Here is an 18,625-nt window from a genome sequence, read left to right on the forward strand (position 1 = left end):
AAAGTCATTTATAAAATATTAAAAAGAAAACAGGTCATATTATATTTCCCTTCGGAGCTCCACTCTTGAGAAAGTTCTGTTTATCTGTACTCTTTGCTATCGATTTTATAAATAACTGTTTATCCATCCATACTAGTAGATTTTGCCTCTTACACCTATAAGCTCCAGACCTTACTTAATTAATACCAATAAATAACTGTTTATCCAACCATACTAGTAGATTTTGCCTCTTACACCTATAAGCTCCAGACCTTACTTAATTAATACCAAAGCTCAATTCTGAGATCCATATGTAGTACCGGAAGTGTAAAGAATTTAATGCATAGCCTCTTATCCCTCAAAATTTCATTTAATTTCAGTTCCGCCCATCGTTTTCTCGTTTAGTGCAAACGCATTGTTTTACTTTGGAACGATACGACGCTTTTCATGGAAAGCAAGAACATGCCACAATGAAGGTTCCATGATACCCGCCGTATTAACGCATCTGCGGATATTTCTAAATTAAAAATTTTGCTGTTTTAATGTTGATTTTTGCTTTAGCGATGCTAGAGGGCGTGGGCGGTAGCTTGCACTTACCAATACTTACCATGAACAGACTCAATCAAACTGAGCCTGCAAAGTTTTTAATTTTGTCATTTTGGGATTTCTTTAGGGATTCTGATTTTTGCTATTTTAATAATATACCGGTATTAAGGGTTTATTTATTAATATGTTCACAGAGCGTGCACTTGTTATATATAACAGACACGTGATTCTATATATAGTTCTATCGTTTTATGACCACTGATTGTTCAATGTATAATTATATGATCGAGTGTATATATGAGTGGCGGGAAGATAATGGACATGCGCATTACAGTATAATATAAAAAAATGTGCAATATAGAACAAATAATTATTGTTATTTCTGTAACTTACCAATAACAAGCTATACTATTTGAGGCTGAAACACAAACAATTGATACTATCAAATCATGCAGATTTATCGAGCTAACCAATTAACTCATATGTATACACGCGTTGTTTTCACTCCATTTCAGTGAAAAAATATATACTCTATTTCGGCCTTAAACACTTGTTTTCGTTTAAGAATGTTTGATAAAAAGTGATCACATTTTTCGGCGCCGCCTTATCAAGAAAATTTGGACTTGCAAGTGGCTAAAAATGGTCTCAGGTTGATCATAGGTTGACCAACGCTGAAAGCCATTCATGTAAACGACAATTAATTATAATTTTTAAATAATAAAGGTTTTGTTGTTTATTGACATTAACAAATAAATATTTTAGTCATTATTCTATTACGGCTTCTCCGATAATTGACTCTACATGAGGCAAACGTGGCCGAGTGGTTAAGGTCGTTGACTTCAAACCACTGTTGCCCCTCACCGCTGTTGGTTCGAGTCCCGACAGTGAGGAAGCTATCCAGCTAGCTTACGGAATGTCGGTGGTTCTACTCAGGTGCCCGTTCGTAACTGAAATAATGCACCCCAGGTGCCCCTCCGGGCATTATTTCAGGCTCGAACGGGCACCCGGGTTGAACCACCGACCTTCAGTAAGCCAGTTGGATGGCTTCCTCACATGAAAGATTTTGACCCAAGTGAGGATCGAACCTACAGCAGTGAGGGACCAGTGATCTCAAGTCAGCGACCTTAACCACTCGGCCACGGAGGCCCCTTTTGTTTATTTGTATATCGGTACATGTTATAATGTCAGCTGAAAGAAAGGGACACATTTTATATGTCGATGGAAAAGTTGTTATTTGCCCTACAACTTCATTCAAAAATGTTTGCAAAAAAATTAATATAAAGATAGTAATACATGTTTAAACCAGGAGACCTATTTTGACCAGTTCCGAAACACGTATTTTTGATGACGGGAATACTATCAGAATGTACCCAAATGAAAACCTTTCGCGTTAAAATTCTTTTAAGAAATAGATGTTCTTTAATATTGAAATATATGAATAAGTATTATGTAAGAAAGTGTGCCAACATTTTATTTGAGGTATACGTATTTTAAAGTTAAATTATAATCATTTTTTTTTAAATGCGCTTAATTACTGTAGGCCACTATAATATAGTAGGAAAGTCATTACTTAAAATACCCTACAGTGCTATTATTTTATAAAAAGTACTGTACGTATAGTGTAATATCTATATAACTGAATACTGAATAATGAAATAAAATGCAGAATATAGAGCAAAACAAAACATGGACATGGATGTCTACATGTGTCAGTGTTGACAGATATTATTTAAACTAAAGATGTTTGTCAATATGGATAAAATTAAAAACATAGATTTTCTATAAAAAATATTTACCAGTAATGGGACTAGAATGAGTGTTGTTCAAGCATTATTTCAAAACAAAAACTTATTTTCATCTTGGACATTGTATACGATCGATCCCTGTTTTAAACAGAACATACATATACATGTATACCCCGAATGAATATTAAAATAATAAATATGACTGGAAGTGTGTAGTGTACTTACTTAGTTTTAGTATTAGCTCGCAAAAATAGTCAAATTCTTCGGAGGTAATATAACAAATGGCATTTGTAACGTTATGTGCACCGGAACTTGCTTCGGAACCGGTGAAACCAACCAGATTCAATCAAGCAGTATTCTTACTAGAATAAAAGATAATATATTTCCTAATAATTGTTAGGTTTGAAGTCGAATCAAATATCAACTAGCTAGCTAACAGGTACGGTACATTTTTTATACCAACTATTTGTTAATTAGATGCAGACACCAAAAGTTGTAAAACTGCACCGGAACCGGTCAAACAACTGTATCACATTTTTATTAGAACGTAACATATTATATTGCAATTATTTTAACCAAAAGAAAATGCTGAGGCCATTATCATAATTATACCTAATTTTATTGCATTACGGAAACACTATATACTTTTATGTAAATCATTATATAATACATTTTACCATTGAGTTTTTTAGTTAATATAGAAAAACAATCAAAACAAAATCTATTATTTATAAGTCCAAAGTTTTCATGCTATTTTTGCCTCATTATTAGAAAATTAGAAATCTATATAGCCATAGAGGGAAAATACATTAAATACTGGTAAGTGAAGGACAATATTTAGTGTTGTGAGGCCTTTATGAATCGCGCATGCGCTGTAGAATTGAAGAAAATATCAGTATGGCGGAGGTTAGTGCAGGATAAGATTTTTCTTAAAATTTGAAGAAATTGATGTAAGTATCTTTTAAATATTGTAGCCGTTATGTTACATATTTTATACTGAAACGAAATGATTACTTCATGAAACAGAAATAACAAATGTGCCAACACAAATTACAAAAAGTTAACAATTAAAAACGAAAGTGAATTTATGATAAACTTGGGGGAATTCCCACATTAGGCTAATAATTATAGATGTTTTCAAATGAAAAGGCAACACCCATTTATTAAGCATTTGTAAGTTATGTTTGTTATCTGAAATCATAATTTTGATGAATACTTTATGATACTAATTTTATTAGGATTTGATATTTTACCAAAAGGTGTTTGGTGAAAACGAAAGTAGAAATTATAAACCAATTATTTCGTTCCTTAATTATTTCAGACCTGAATCTAACCAGTTTCTGACCTAAATTATACCATTATATAGCAATAATATAACTAAAATTTGTCCATAATCTGACCAAATTCAGACATTCTGAAAATTGCCACAGAGGCTCACAGGAAAATTTGTCCTTATTTTATTAAATCTATATTCATATGGAGAATTAAGTGACTTCCTCGCGATAATTAGGAAGAACGGAAACAACCCAATGTGTATGCATTAATGAATTACGGACAGGGCGGACCATATTTTGGGACAGGGCGGACCGTTAATACCTAGGAATAAATTGTAACCTATACTAAATGCAGTTTATTGATTAAGAATATTTTTTTAGGAATAGGATATTATTATTGACCATTTGTTGGGATATTACATGCGATTGTTTGTTAAATAATAAGACGGTAACGCTGCTAAAATTGAAATTCTTTATTAAACAATATGACACAGACAATACTTGTTATATACATCTGATATTGTGAAACACAATACAACACAATAACGTAAAATTTTGATTCTTTGACAAGTTGGTTTATATTAGATGTATTTTAATTATTCTTTTTATTTGAATGCCTGTAGAAAGACATCTATTCTTTACATTAAAATGATGATATTTTTTGTGATCCAAGTGTTTGGTGAAAAAGAAAGAAGAAATTATAAACCAATTATTCCGTTCCTTAATTATTTCAGACCTGAATCTAACCAGTTTCTGACCTCAATTTAACCAATATATAACATTAATGTAACTGTCCATAATCTGACCAAATTCAGACATTCGGAAAAGTGCCACAGACGAGCATTGGTAAATCTGTCCTTATTTTATCAAATCTATATACATGTATATAATATAAACAAGGCATACAAGTTGTGGCCTCCCATTACCAGCACAGGTTCGTAAAAAGCATTGACAGTCTGCGATGAATTTTTAAAACAGGGGGCAATTATCTGCCCTTCAGATATTTAAGGAGACAAATGCTGGGTGTGTTAATTTTTTTCTGACGTACAATTTACATATGTATTTTAGTAAATTACCGCGTGTAATAAATTGATCATTGGTCACCCAAGAGAGCAGAATGTCCCTGCAATATTTCACAGTGATCAACAGTGACGATATTCCGCAGCACAAATTGCACCCGATCGGATGATAACAGAAAGTCAAAACTGTAGCAGGGACGTTTCCGTGACAATCCAACCATAAAATAATCACAGGGATTGACGGACTTTAGTAAATTGTTTAAGCTGTACTGTACATTTATGGAAAGTTGATTTATAATTGATATCGAGATGTGTTTGTTATTTCTAGTTTCCTTGCTTATAATTCCAAAGAAAAAAGACACACAAATGTCTCGAGATGACGTCTAACGTACATGTCTTCCAAGTTCTACTTGAGACATAGCAATGGTTGAATTGATTTTGGCTGCTCAATGAGGAACAATTAATATCTACTTCTTATAATATGTGATGACCATTTCTAACAGCGAATCATAGATGAGCAATCTGGGGCTAATATCTCTAGTGATAGTAGCAATGCCTTCATTGTAAGTCAAAGTTCATGGTCCCTTAACTGGGGCCAGCTTTCAGGGCATACACGTGTTTGTGATCAGTCATAGTTAATGATGGTTTTCCTCGGATTCTTACAAATTGTAGCTAAAAATATTTTTTGTTTGTTTTAGAAATCAAGATGGCACATGAGATACATTTAAAGAATAACAAATACCGGCAGTGGGTTAAGGCTGGCCTAGGCCTGGGTTATCTTAAAGAGGGACTTGCGCCATTTTGTGATGACATTGGAAGACAGCAGCACAACGATATTATTAACAAAATACAACAAACAAAGACTCCTCAACCAAACATACCATGTGGCGCCTGTCAGATAACAACTCTCCAGCCAGATCATGTCCGAGTCTCAAAAGGGATATGTCCTCTCAAACAAGATAAATGTAACTGTTGTTTTCCTAATAATAAGATACCCTGTCCAAACAATGTATGTGGGGCCATCTATGACAGCATTATACAGTATCATGCATCAATGCCACCGGCACCTTTTTGGAAAAATAGTGATGTCCAGCAGTGGTCGACAGAACCGTGGGAGGTTTGCAAATGTTTTATAAATGCTCCTGGGTACAAGGACAAGACATCAGCAGTCAACACTGATTGTACTGGGTTGCTTCATGTTATCATAAATAACAAGTACTTTCATAGTCACATTGGATGCAATGTTACAGGACCAAACAATCTTTTTTCAAAGGTAAATTTAATCATTTAATCATTTATATACTTTAATTATAATGTTCTTTTATTTCTGTAGAATGTTGGGGCTTTTCTCTATGTGAAAAATTGTTCTTGAGAACTCAAGCACATTTGATCCTTGATTACTGAGCCTTATTTATTCTGGCATAATTTGCTGTTCCTTTGCAATGATGTTGTTAAATAATGTAGATACCATAGAATTTTACGCTTCATTGTAAGTTACCACGGTAACTACTCTATTTATACAGCAACAAAGCATAAAAAAGAATGTCCATTTAACGTTTGAGTGTAATTAAGTGATACAGCCTATAACTATGTTGTATTATTTGTTTTTCATTCAATAGGTACGTCAGTATAGAAACACGATTTTCCACTCGAGCAGTATGGAATTAGAGGAAAGCGAGGCAAATACTTACTTAGATGACATGATTGCAGTTCTACAAGATGGTAAGGAACTTGTTCATCAACCAGCAGCAAAACAAGCTGTACTGAAACTCCAAGATGTAAGTGTACATGATAAATTACAAGTTTGAAACCTTTAAAGAGTTAAATTATCATAACTTGAAATAAGCACATTTTACTAAATTTATAGAGTGAAATAGAAAAAAGTGCTCGAAGTGGTTAATTTATTTTAGTCAAATTTAAGTAACAACTGCCTTAAGTTAACTTATCATGATGAAATCAAATAAAAATACCCACAGAGTGTAAACATAAATAATACAGATCTAAGCTGGTTAGTAACAGGTAAGAAAAACAAATGGTGAAGAAAATAGATAAATCTGGCAATCAAATGACTATACCACAAATCCTGCCTTAAAAGCAGATTTTTGAAGCCCTCAGAAAAAGTATGAGAGTTAAAATAAAAAACCAATTGAGATAATTTTGAAATGAAATTGAGCTTATATGTGATTATGTTGTATAGTAATAGTAAATATTTTAAATCACATAGCTACATTTTTATGATAGAAAATGTAATATAGGCCTAACTTATTTATTTTCATCAGCTGAAGAAAAAGGACTTCATTATTACTACTGAAGACTTTGAAGATATTCTGAGGCAAATCAAGGAAGAAATGGGAAAAGTTTTGAAATCAACAGAAAATGCTGCAACTAATTCTGAAAAAAAATATGAGGACCTGAAAAATAAATTAACTGAACTAAAAGCACAGATGTTGGAAGCTGAGAAAGAACGTACAGAGATGAAAAGGAAATTTACTGTTCTTGAGACAGAGCAAAAAGAGGTAGAATGCGTTAGAATTACTGTTACATGTATTACTGTTTGTTTCTGGTTTCTGGTTGATATACCGGTACATGTGTTACTGTTTGTTTCTGGTTGATATACCAGTACATGTATTACTGTTTGTTTCTGGTTGATATACTGGTACATGTATAACTGTTTGTTTCTAGTACTTAGAAAATTTACTGTTCTTGAGACAGAGCAAAAAGAGGTAGAATGTTTTAGAATTACTGTTACATGTATTACTGTTTGTTTCTGGTTTCTGGTTGATATACCGGTACATGTGTTACTGTTTGTTTCCGGTTGATATACTGGTGCATGAATTACTGTTTGTGTCCGCTTGATATACCGGTACATGTATTACTGTTTGTTTCTGGTTGATATACTGGTACATGTGTTACTGTGTGTTTCCAGTTGATATACCAGTACACGTGTTACTGTTTGTTATCCCCCGCCGAAAATTTTCGGCGGAGGATATAGAAATAGTCTCCGTCCGTCCGTCCGACCGTCCGTCCGTCCTTCCGTCCGACATTTTTGTCCGGAGCATATCTCTAAAAGTATTTGAGTTATCAACTTGAAACTTCATAGGTGGATAGACCTCATTGAGGAGGAGTGCAGTGCACAAAAGTGATAACTCTACCTTGCATGATTTTTGAGTTATTGCCCTTTGATATTTTTCAAAATTGATTTTTGTCCAGAGCATAACTCCAAAAGCCTATGAGATATTAACATGAAACTTCATAGGTGCATAGATCTCACTCAGGAGGTGTGCAGTGCACATGAATGATAACTCTACCTTTCATAATTTTTGAGTTATTGCCCTTTGTTATTTTTCATACCTAATTTTTTACCTGAGTGGAGCATAACTCCAAAAGTGTTTGAGATATCAACATGAAATGTCATAGGTGGATAGATCTTATTGAGGAGGAATGTTGTGCGCAAGAATGATAACTCTTCCCTATACAACTTTAGAGTTATTGCCCTTTGTTCTTTTTCATGCTATTTTGTCCAGAGCTTATCTCAAAAAATATTTGAGGTATCAACTTGAAACTTCAAAGGTGGATGGATCTCATTGAGGAGGAGTGCAGGGCACAAGAATGATAACTCTACCCTGCATTATTTTTGAGTTATTGCCCTTTGTTATTTTTCAAAATTAATTTTTGTCCAGAGCATGACTCAAAAAGCCTTTGAGATATCAAAATGAAACTTCATAGGTGCATAGATCTCACTCAGGAGGTGTGCACTGCACAAGAATGGTAACTCTACCTTTTATAATTTTTGAGTTATTGCGCTTTGTTATTTTTCATACTTAATTTTTCAATTCAATTTTTTTTCTCAAAAAGTGTTTGAGGTATCAACTTGAAACTTCATAGGTGGATAGATTTTACTGAGGAGGGATGCAGCACACAAGAATGATAACCTACCCTGCATTATTTTTCAGTTATTGCCCTTTGTTATTTTCAGCCATCAGTATTCACATAGGTTTCAAATCTGTAATCACTATAGCCATCAGTTTTCATTACCAAAAGACCTCTTTAAATAGAATTATTCTGTTTTACTACATATACATTCTTCCAATGAGCAAACACATTCGGCGAGGGATGGCCATGTTGACATGGCTCTTGTTTTAAGTTGATATACCGGTACATGTTTTACTGTTTGTTTCTGGTTGAAATACCGGTACATGTATTACTGTTTGTTTCTGGATTATATACCATTACATGTATTACTGTTTGTTTCTGGTTGATAAACCTGTACATTAATAACTGTTTGTTTCCGGTTGATATACCGGTACATGTATTATTGTTTGTTTCCGGTTGATAAACCAGTACATGTATTACTGTTTGTTTCTGGTTGATATACCGGAACATGTATTACTGTTTGTTTCTGGTTTATATACCGGTGCATGTATTACTGTTTGGTTCTGGTTAATATACCGGTGCATGTATTACTGTTTGTTTCTGGTTGATATACTGTTACCTGTATTATTGTGTGTTTCCGGTTGATATACCGTAAATGTATTACTGTTTGTGTCCGGTTGATATACCGGTACACGTATTTCTGATTGTTTTCTGTTGATATACCGTTGCATGTTTTACTGTTTGTTTCCGGTTGATATACCGGTGCATGTATTACTGTTTGTTTCTGGTTAATATACTGGTACATGTATAACTGTTTGTTTTGAGTTGATATACTGGTACATGTATTATTGTATTACTGTATGTTTCCAGTTGATACATCAGTACATGCATTATTGTTGGTTTCTGGTTGATATACCGGTGAATGTATTACAGCTTACGCCTCCGTGGTCGAGGGGTTAGAGTTGATGACTTCTAATCCAGTTTCCTCTCTGGTTTGAGTTTGATCCCCGGGAGATGCTTTGGTAGTTAAGCACGGAGGAAATTAGTGGTAGTCTAGTACTGGTGTAACTCTCCAGGACAGATGGTTAGGAAACTTTACAGGAGTGATCAGTACCATCCCTAGTTGTTTGCATAACTGGCACGTTCCGCTTCACTGCCATTTTGGCCGACAGAGCCAAAAATAGAAAAGTCTTTTCTGGTCTTCACAGGTCAAACCTCTGGTGGGATTTCAACCAAACTTTATAGGAGTGATCAGTACCATCCCTAGTAAGTTGTGCACATCACCTTCACATTCTATCTTGCTGCTCAAAATGGCCATCAGAGCTATAAATAAAAAAAATATGTCATGCTTTCACAGGTCAAGCTACTGGTGGGATTTTAATGAAACTTCACATCAGTGACCATACATAGTTTTGGGAGACATATGTTTATGTGACAAAAACCTTTCTAGTTTCATGATGCCAGTTGTACCCAGTTTAAAATTGTTCTTAATGGTTCGCTATACGGAATGCTGTTGTTTTGATGCACTGGGTGGTAGCTGGAATAGTGTAGATACATATGAGCGTCAGTCGGTTTTGTATATACTGTGGTGTGAAGACGACCTTCCTTATCTGTTGTGATATGCGTATCAAGAAATTTTGCCTGGTTAAAATCTATTTTGTACATAAATTATTGAGTTATGAAATGTGTTCAGACGGACCTGATGAAGAAAATCATATATTTTATGTTTTAGGAGAAAAAAAGACTCAATGTGGAAGTTTCTCCTCAACAAAAACAGTTGGAAAACGAAAAGACTAAATCAGGTATGTTGTATATAATATAAAAAAGGAGAAATCAGGTATGTTATATAGAATATGGAAAGGTGAAATCAGGAATGTTATATACAATGTCAATAGAAAAAAGACGTAAAAAGGTATGTAATATAGAATATGGATAGGCTAAATCAGGTTTGTTATATAGAAAATGAACAGGCTAAATCAGGTATGTTATATATACAATTCAAAATTTTCTAAGGATCACCTTGCTGCGGCAATACCAGGCCGTTATTAATGCCCACATACACCATACTCTGTGTTAAACATTCTACTCATAACATTTTTCATTTGCAAGATTTTTTTATTCCACTGTGATTTCCAAAATGTTGATTTTTGTCCAGCACACTTTTTCCACAACAGGCACATATCAAGTAATACTTGCATTGTCATTAATTTCATAAAAATCAATTCCTTACTAATTATATTTAATTCTTTTTGATAAATTTTCACATTTATTACAAATACACAAAACTAACACACTGTAGAAAAAGTGATCCTTTGCAAATTTTTGAGTAGTATATAATATGAAAAGGCAAAATCAGGTATGTTATATGGAAAAAGAAAAGGCTAAATCAGATATGTTATATAGAATATAATAAAGGCTAAATCAGGTACATAGAATATGGAAAAGCTAATTTAGGTATGTTATATAGAATATGAAAAAGGTAAATCTGGAATGCAGTCAGGTTTGTTAAAAAGAATGTGAAATGCTAAATCTAGTACAGTCGAACTTCGTTTGCTCGAACTTGGAGGGCAAATTTGTTCGAGAGATCGGTAGTTCGAGCCAACCGAGGTTGAACTATTATTACATAGAACATTGGTCTAAAGGTTGTTCAGCTTACATCGGTCAAATGATAAATACGTCAATATAATTGTTTGTTAGTACATCCGTTTGTCGAATATGTCATATCCTATTGAAAACAGTATTAACGGTACACTGTGTTAATCTATATTCATGCATATTGTAATTGGTTGAGTTCGATCGGGCGATCATTATCCAAACTGTGAACATTGTTCAAAATATATTTACCGGTATATGTTTATTATGGGGTGAATTTTACTTTAAGCATTGAATTAATAAAATATTTAAAATAAAATTACAGCAGCTCTATTTGTAGTCATTTACAAAAATAAACACACGAACAAGTATCATTCTATAAATAGATTACACTGTTACAATTCACATTACATGAACCACGGTTGTAATTAAAGCCGTCCGGGTAAACGTCATTTATTTATTGACTTTTGCGCATTTCAGGAGTTATTTTCCTTTTATCGTTACTAAAGACGGCAAATAAAAAAATGTATCATAACAAACAAATCGATTACAACACCTTTTTTTTTAATCAATTATCCTTAATTGCTTTTGGAACTTTTCAATAATCAGAAAGCACTTGACTCTGTAAAACTATGGTATTTTAACTTATTTAACTATTACACAAGGACTTAACAACATTCTGGCACTGAGCCAAATCTTATTCTATTTTTAGATTTTTTGTTACTATTTTGGTCAGTCATGTGACTTACCATCCTATACATTTTTAATACTTCAGGCCCAAATTTCTGTCAAAATTTATCCTGATGAAGACCTCACGGTAGGTCGAAACCGGTAGATAATAAATAACATAAACAATGATAAACATCCCTGGTGTTGACGTGTAATTTTATTCTTACTTATCCTTTTTTGATTTAACCTTTGGAAATTAGTATCCCTTTAGCGGGATCCGTCTTCACCAGGATAACCATCCAGGCAAATGCGTGATGTTGGCCGGAGCATATTGATTTTTTTTTGTATCCAGTTTTTTGGATCCATCACAAAATGCAGCATCGGAGCCCTTGGAAAGGGAAATTGCATCGAAAACGAAACCGGATATATTCACTCACACAATCCGACCAATCAGAAACCAAATTACATTTACTTTCGGCAACAACGTCCATAGCAACACTTCCGGAAGAGGAAAGGTCTAAATTAAATCCGAAGATAAAACAAACAAAGGAAGGTCAGAAACAGCGCAAAATTGACGAACCGAAAATCTCAAGATTTAAATTCCCAAAGAAACTTCATGTTCAAAAGACCTGAACACAATATAATAATTTATACTTAGAAAAGTACATAAGAACAAAATCCATCATTAAATCATTCATACCAAAAGTACCAGTTATCAGCTCAACTTCACAATTACAGTGGGACGAAGCACATATTGACTTTGATACCCATAATTATCCTATTCTATCCATGGCGTACTTAGAAGAGAGATTTCTCGCCACCCAACCAATAGAACCACTCATATGGTGCAGATATATTGATGACATTTTTACCATTTGGCCACATCGTTGTGAGGAATTGTATTCCTTCTTGGCCCACTTGAACGATTTTCACTTCTTTATCAAAATTACATATAAAATCGCCAGCCATCAAAGAAGCTCACTTTTTTATGTTAAATAGTTAAAGGATGTAAATGGTAACCTCAAAACTAGACTGTACATTAAAACAACTGATGCCAACATATATTAACATTAAAAAAGTGCATAACATAGAAATAGTAATACTTATGGTGACTGAGCCAAATCTTATTCTATTTTTAGATTTTTTGTTACTATTTTGGTCAGTCATGTGACTTACTATCCTATACATTTTTAATACTTCAGGCCCAAATTTCTGTCAAAATTTATCCTGATGAAGACCTCACGGTAGGTCAAAACCGGTAGATAATAAAATAACATAAACATCCCTGGTGTTGACGTGTAATTTTCTTCTTACTTATCCTTTTTTAATTGCCTTTGTCAAGATCACGAGGTGTTTAAAACATGTGTCACCGACTGTTAATTATTTAGAACATGTCGACCCGCAACTTCTGTTGTCTGTTTGTGTTCGACCAAAAAGGTGTGATTTACACTATATTTCTGCCGAACAGACCAGAGATCAGGTTCGAGAGTTCGAGCTATGGGTGTTCGAGCGATCCGAGGTAGAACAATATATATTATATAGGAATTTTGCCGGGACTGGGTGATGAGTTCGAGCGAAGGGCGGTATTCGAGCGATCCGAGTTCAAGCGAACGAAGTTTAACTGTATGTTGTATAGAATATGAAAAGGCTTAAGTTAATCATGTATGTTATATAGAATATGAAAAGGATAAATCAGGTATGGAAAATTAATAGGCTAAAACAGGTATTTAAAAAAAATATAAAAAGGCTTAATCATGAATGTATTTTTTTAGGATATGAAATGGCAAAATCAGACATGTTTTTTTGGAATATAGATAAGCTAAATCATGTTTTTGTGACAAAAACCCTTCTAGTTAATTCATAATTTCATAAAACTTACTTGTTACTGTATTCCTTGTAATTATTGCGGATACAATATTTCGCGTTTTTAACGTCGGCATTTTCGCAGATTTTTAATAACAGCGAATATAAAGTCGCTACGGCCTAATATACATGTATTTGATTTTCCAATTATGAATGTCACATAAATAATTCATCAATTCATGATTGACCTTAAAATCTATAAACTAGAACAAGTGTTTTACTCAAATGTAGCAGGAAATTTCCCGGTTTTGTTTTTTCCCTCGGTCCCTCCGTTGTGTTGTGCTACTTTAACAGTATTGGACTGTACATCGCTTTCATTATAACATCATAACAGCTGTTTATCAATGTAGCTATTGTACTTTAAACAAAGGATTACACCTTCTCCATGCAAATAAGATCCAAGTCATTTAATGTACGTAAACTGTAAATGCTTTGTATACCACGGTGCATATCCATATCGGTACCCTCTTTGCGAAATCTGCGTTGTAGCTTATTGTGAAGTTGCGGTACATGAAAAACTGGCACATGACAATTCAGCACATAAATAAAACATTCTAGTGTTCCGTGGTATACATCTTTTCTACGTGTCATACCTCCTTTCCTTATTACAATGAAACTTTACTGGATTGTTATCCATCGCTGGTTTGTTTTTAGCAGAATTTGAGCAGATTTCGCAAAGAGGGTACCGATATGGATATGCACCGTGTATATGCTGTGACTAGCAAATAATGTGAATAAGCGTGATAATTACTAATAATTGACATTTTTCCATGTTTTTTTTTGTTTTGTTATGTGCATTATAGGTACATGTATATTGAAATGTAAATATGGATTACAAGCTAAAACATGTGGTGGTTTAGTAAGGAGATGAACTTTACATAATTTTTTACACATTTCTATAGCACCTGTGTTTATATGTTATTGTGTAAGTAGATTATAATAAATATTTGGAACGTTTATGTTTTATTTGGTTGAAGCTAGAAATGTTCGCGGATTTGTTATAAGTTACATATTTGCGGCTATAGAGATTCGCGTAATCATGCCTACCGCGAAAAGCGCTAACTTAAAATGCGCGAAATCTTTTCTAGGAATACAGTATACATTGAAAATAATGATTCATTATGTGTTCATTAATGATCTAAATCACTCATTAGTGGTGGCTTGTCATGTAAATGTTATACTATATTATAATTCTAGAATGGCAGAAAGAGATGAAAGCATCATACTGTAAGACTTTGCTAAAAGTACCAGCAATGCCTTTACTACCACGAGGTGGTCAGAAATGTAACTTCAGTGAGATTTATGTTAGGCCCACTATAACAAGAGAAACAAAAGGAAAGAAAGGGGAGACAATGGAGATTGAGGTCAAGTCAATGTCAGAAATCTTCGTAAAGAAGGGCGTGCCTTTGAGACATATATATGTTCTTGGAGATGCAGGGTCTGGTAAGAGTAGTTTCTGTAAATATTTCGTCAACTGTTGGTGTATTGCACATAGTGATGCACAAAATGTAGAAGATGAGTTTGAAGGCGTCAAGGAAATGAAGAAATTTGATTTCATGTTTTATATCTCCCTAAGACATAATCAAGACATAGACAGTGTCCAGGATATGATTAAAAATCAGTATGATATTGACATTTCAAGCCCGGTTCTCAAAAATGACTCTGCAAAGATTATTATATTGCTTGATGGCTTAGATGAATGGTCTTCTGAAAGGAAATCCTACAATCAGTTCCAGACAATGGGTCTCCCGAAACAGGATGTTAATAAAGACTATGCAATCATAACTACATCACGGCCATGGAAAGTTCACACCTTAGGAATAAGTGAGACAGAAATTGAACAATTACTGAATCTGAAAGGTTTGATTTGAGATGTGAAAGGGAAATGGTAGATAGAACAGTCTCTCAATTAAATTCCAGCAGGCATGCTAGAAAAATTGCCTGGTTTGTGAACGAAAGCTAAAAGAAAAGTCTCTGGAAAGTTTAAAACAGCTACCAATTATGTTGCAGCAACTGATTTGTCTATGGTTTGATGGTAAACTCGATAAAATCTTCAAAATGTGCCATCTACACGGGTATGTTAGAACTTTTCTTTACCTGGAATGACATGAAAACTACAGGAACAAGTACTCGACTCATGGAGGGTGCTCAGAAAGTAGATCTTCCTAAAACCTTAGCTGATAAAAACATATTAAAATTAAACAGCCATCTCATTTATTATGTGTCAAAGTTGGCTTATGAGACACTATTTAATTGTCCGAAGGATAAATCCTTGACATTTGACATTTGTTTGTTTGATGAACTAGATATATCAGATGAAGTAAGAGAAAATTGCTTGAAACTTGGAATAATTACAGAAGATGAATGTCCAAGTTTATCTGTATCAGAACCACCAAGCTCATTGTTCTCTTTTATTCACAAATCAATGCAAGAATTTCTGGCTGCAGTGACTATTGGTATCAATTTCAATGCAAAAATTGGTTTGTCAAAAAATGGTTCGTCAGATAGTACAGGAAATGTTGAATTAGCCAAAAAGTTTATTGATGAGGTTTTTCAGAAATGTTCAACAGTAAATGACATATTAGAGCAGTCAAATGTTATCATTATGCTATCTGGTCTAGAACCTAAATTAGCAACACATGTTTCAAAATACATATATGATTCTGTGTCAGAAGACTCTCGTGTTCAGGAATACAGGAGAACAATAAATAGTAGCATTTATAGGGATCATAATTGTATTACTGATATTCAAAAGCTTATGTTTGACTCAATGGAAGAATTAAATGCAGCATGTAGTATAGGAAGTAATCATGTATTTTATATAGGAGATTTGGTCATTGATGATAGTGATGATTGTGATATTGTTTGTTCAAGTATTGATCAGCATCAGATTGTTCCTGACTCTGTTCTGTCTATTCATGTAGATTACATCAACACACAAAATGTTAAATTTACAAAATATTTACCAATTTTTCATCATCTTGAAAAAATTGCAATAAGATATGAATCTGAATCACAACGGTTATCAAGTACACAAAGTGATAGTACACAGAGTGATGAACAGATGATTGATGAGATGAACAATTGTGTTTCTGAGACAATTAAAGTAAATACTTCAACATTAAAATCTCTGTCTCTTGTCTCTTACATTGACAAGTATTACCCAGTGTATAAAACAGTTGTTAGTTACCTACCTAGTACGATCAATCTTGTAGCAATAAGTATGAGTCGTATAACAATGAGTCATGATGATACTACTACATTTTGTAATTTTCTTGAGGGAACCAGTCATCTTGAACAAATACGTCTTGCTAATGTTAAATGTGAGTGTAGGAAGCAGCATGATGTAAATTTATCAAAACATCAACAACTTCAGTACCTTTGTTTGAGAGATACTGTTAGTGTGATAGATGCTGATACTACAAACCTTGAAATATTTCAAGTAAATGTTTTGAAAAATTGTAATTTTGAGAAAATATTTGATATTATTAAAAGATCTTACAAGTTAAAAGAACTTGAATTGTATGGAGATGATAACAATGAATCTCAATTATATCATATCAACATAACAAAGAGACTAGTCACAGTATTACCATTGTTACACAATCTCAGTACGCTTGAGTTATGGTGGTGTAGGTTAACTGACAGTATAATACAGTTACCTTTAGAGTTGAAGAGTTTAAAGAACATTAAGCTTTATGAAGTCATAATGAGTTTGTCAACATGGCAGAAGTTTGTTGATAGTCTTCCTCATATTCCTCATACTGTAGATGTGAGTGTAGTGGAATGTTATATAACAGGAGATGGTGAGGAGGATAATGATGATAGGTTTACATTGGTATTACAAGGACTAGGAGGAGAGAAGGGATATGATGCTAAACAGTATGTAAAGGATAGAGATCAGTTATTTCATGTTAAACTTGATGAATTTTATGTGTTGAAATTTTCAACAAAAAAGTGATGTAGAACACATGTAGTTAATATTGTGGTTTAAAGTAATTATTGCATATTCAAAGACATAAATTTAAATATTATTTTTTTCATTTTCACTACAAAAAATGATTTGGAATTAAAACATTTAGAGGATACATGCCTTTAAATTTTCAACAAAAAAGGGATAAAGTATCCATGTAGTTATGTAGTATTTTAACTTAATGTTTTGTTGTTGTTGTTTTTTGTTTTGTTTTTCATTTTCAACAAAAAATAACTGGTTTGAATTTTTAACATATTGATATAGGATACTTACAGTGTTTAAACTAAATTTCATGTTAAAAGACACGATCAATTTGTTTTTTATTTTCATCAAAAAAAGTGATACTAATGACAAGTACTTTTCTTATTGTTGTAAAGCAAGAGGATAAATATAATACATTATGATAACAATCATCAAAACAGTTAAATTAAATTTTGATCTCTGGTCACACAATGCATTATTAAATTTTACAATATTGAAATTGAAGAAAGTAATATTCAAATTGTGTTGATAAATAAATAAATAAATAAATAAATAAAAATGCAGTGAAATATATTAGATATATTGATCTTAATAAGGGTAAAGGTTATTTTGTAAAGATCATTGATAGTTTTTGAAAACAATAAGAGATTTGAAAAATGTAATGTTCTAATTATGAATACATAAATAGATATGTAAATAAACAATTAAATAAATTAATGAATAAGTAAATTTAATGTAAATATCATACCACAAATGTTTAATGTACAAGGTAAGAAGAAGTAAAAAATTAATATAACATTCAAATACCAGTTATATGATATGATAGGATAAGGGAATGGTATATGTAACTACCGGTTATATGATAAATATGTCAAGAAAATGGTATATATCAATACCAGTTATATGATAAATAGGACAAGGGAATGGTATAAACAAATAAATATGTTATATAGGACAAAGGAATGGTACAAATATATAAAGAATGTAGGATAAGGGAATGGTATATGTAAATACTGTTATATGATAAATATGTCAAGAGAATGGTATATATCAATACCAGTTATATGATCAATATGTCAAGATAATGGTATATATAAATACCAGTTATAT

At 32.9% G+C, this 18,625-nt stretch overlaps 1 protein-coding gene across 2 annotated transcripts in view; it reads left to right on the forward strand.

Annotated features, from left to right (window-relative positions):
• Positions 1-18,625, forward strand: part of LOC132725378 (uncharacterized) — a 120,395-nt gene that overhangs the window by 26,148 nt on the left and 75,622 nt on the right. Inside the window, exon 1 of one of the 2 annotated variants that reach the window (XM_060710480.1) lies at positions 5,651-5,836. The exons of the other annotated variant lie outside the window; for it this stretch is intronic. Coding sequence (XP_060566463.1) covers positions 5,800-5,836 — 37 coding nt within the window. The 5' untranslated portion in view covers positions 5,651-5,799. Of the gene's footprint in view, positions 1-5,650; positions 5,837-18,625 lie in introns of those variants that run through there. 2 annotated transcript variants of the gene reach the window in all.

Source organism: Ruditapes philippinarum, unplaced genomic scaffold, assembly GCF_026571515.1.
Source record: "Ruditapes philippinarum isolate M1 unplaced genomic scaffold, ASM2657151v2 ctg4916_1_1_1_1, whole genome shotgun sequence".
NCBI lineage: Eukaryota > Metazoa > Mollusca > Bivalvia > Venerida > Veneridae > Ruditapes > Ruditapes philippinarum.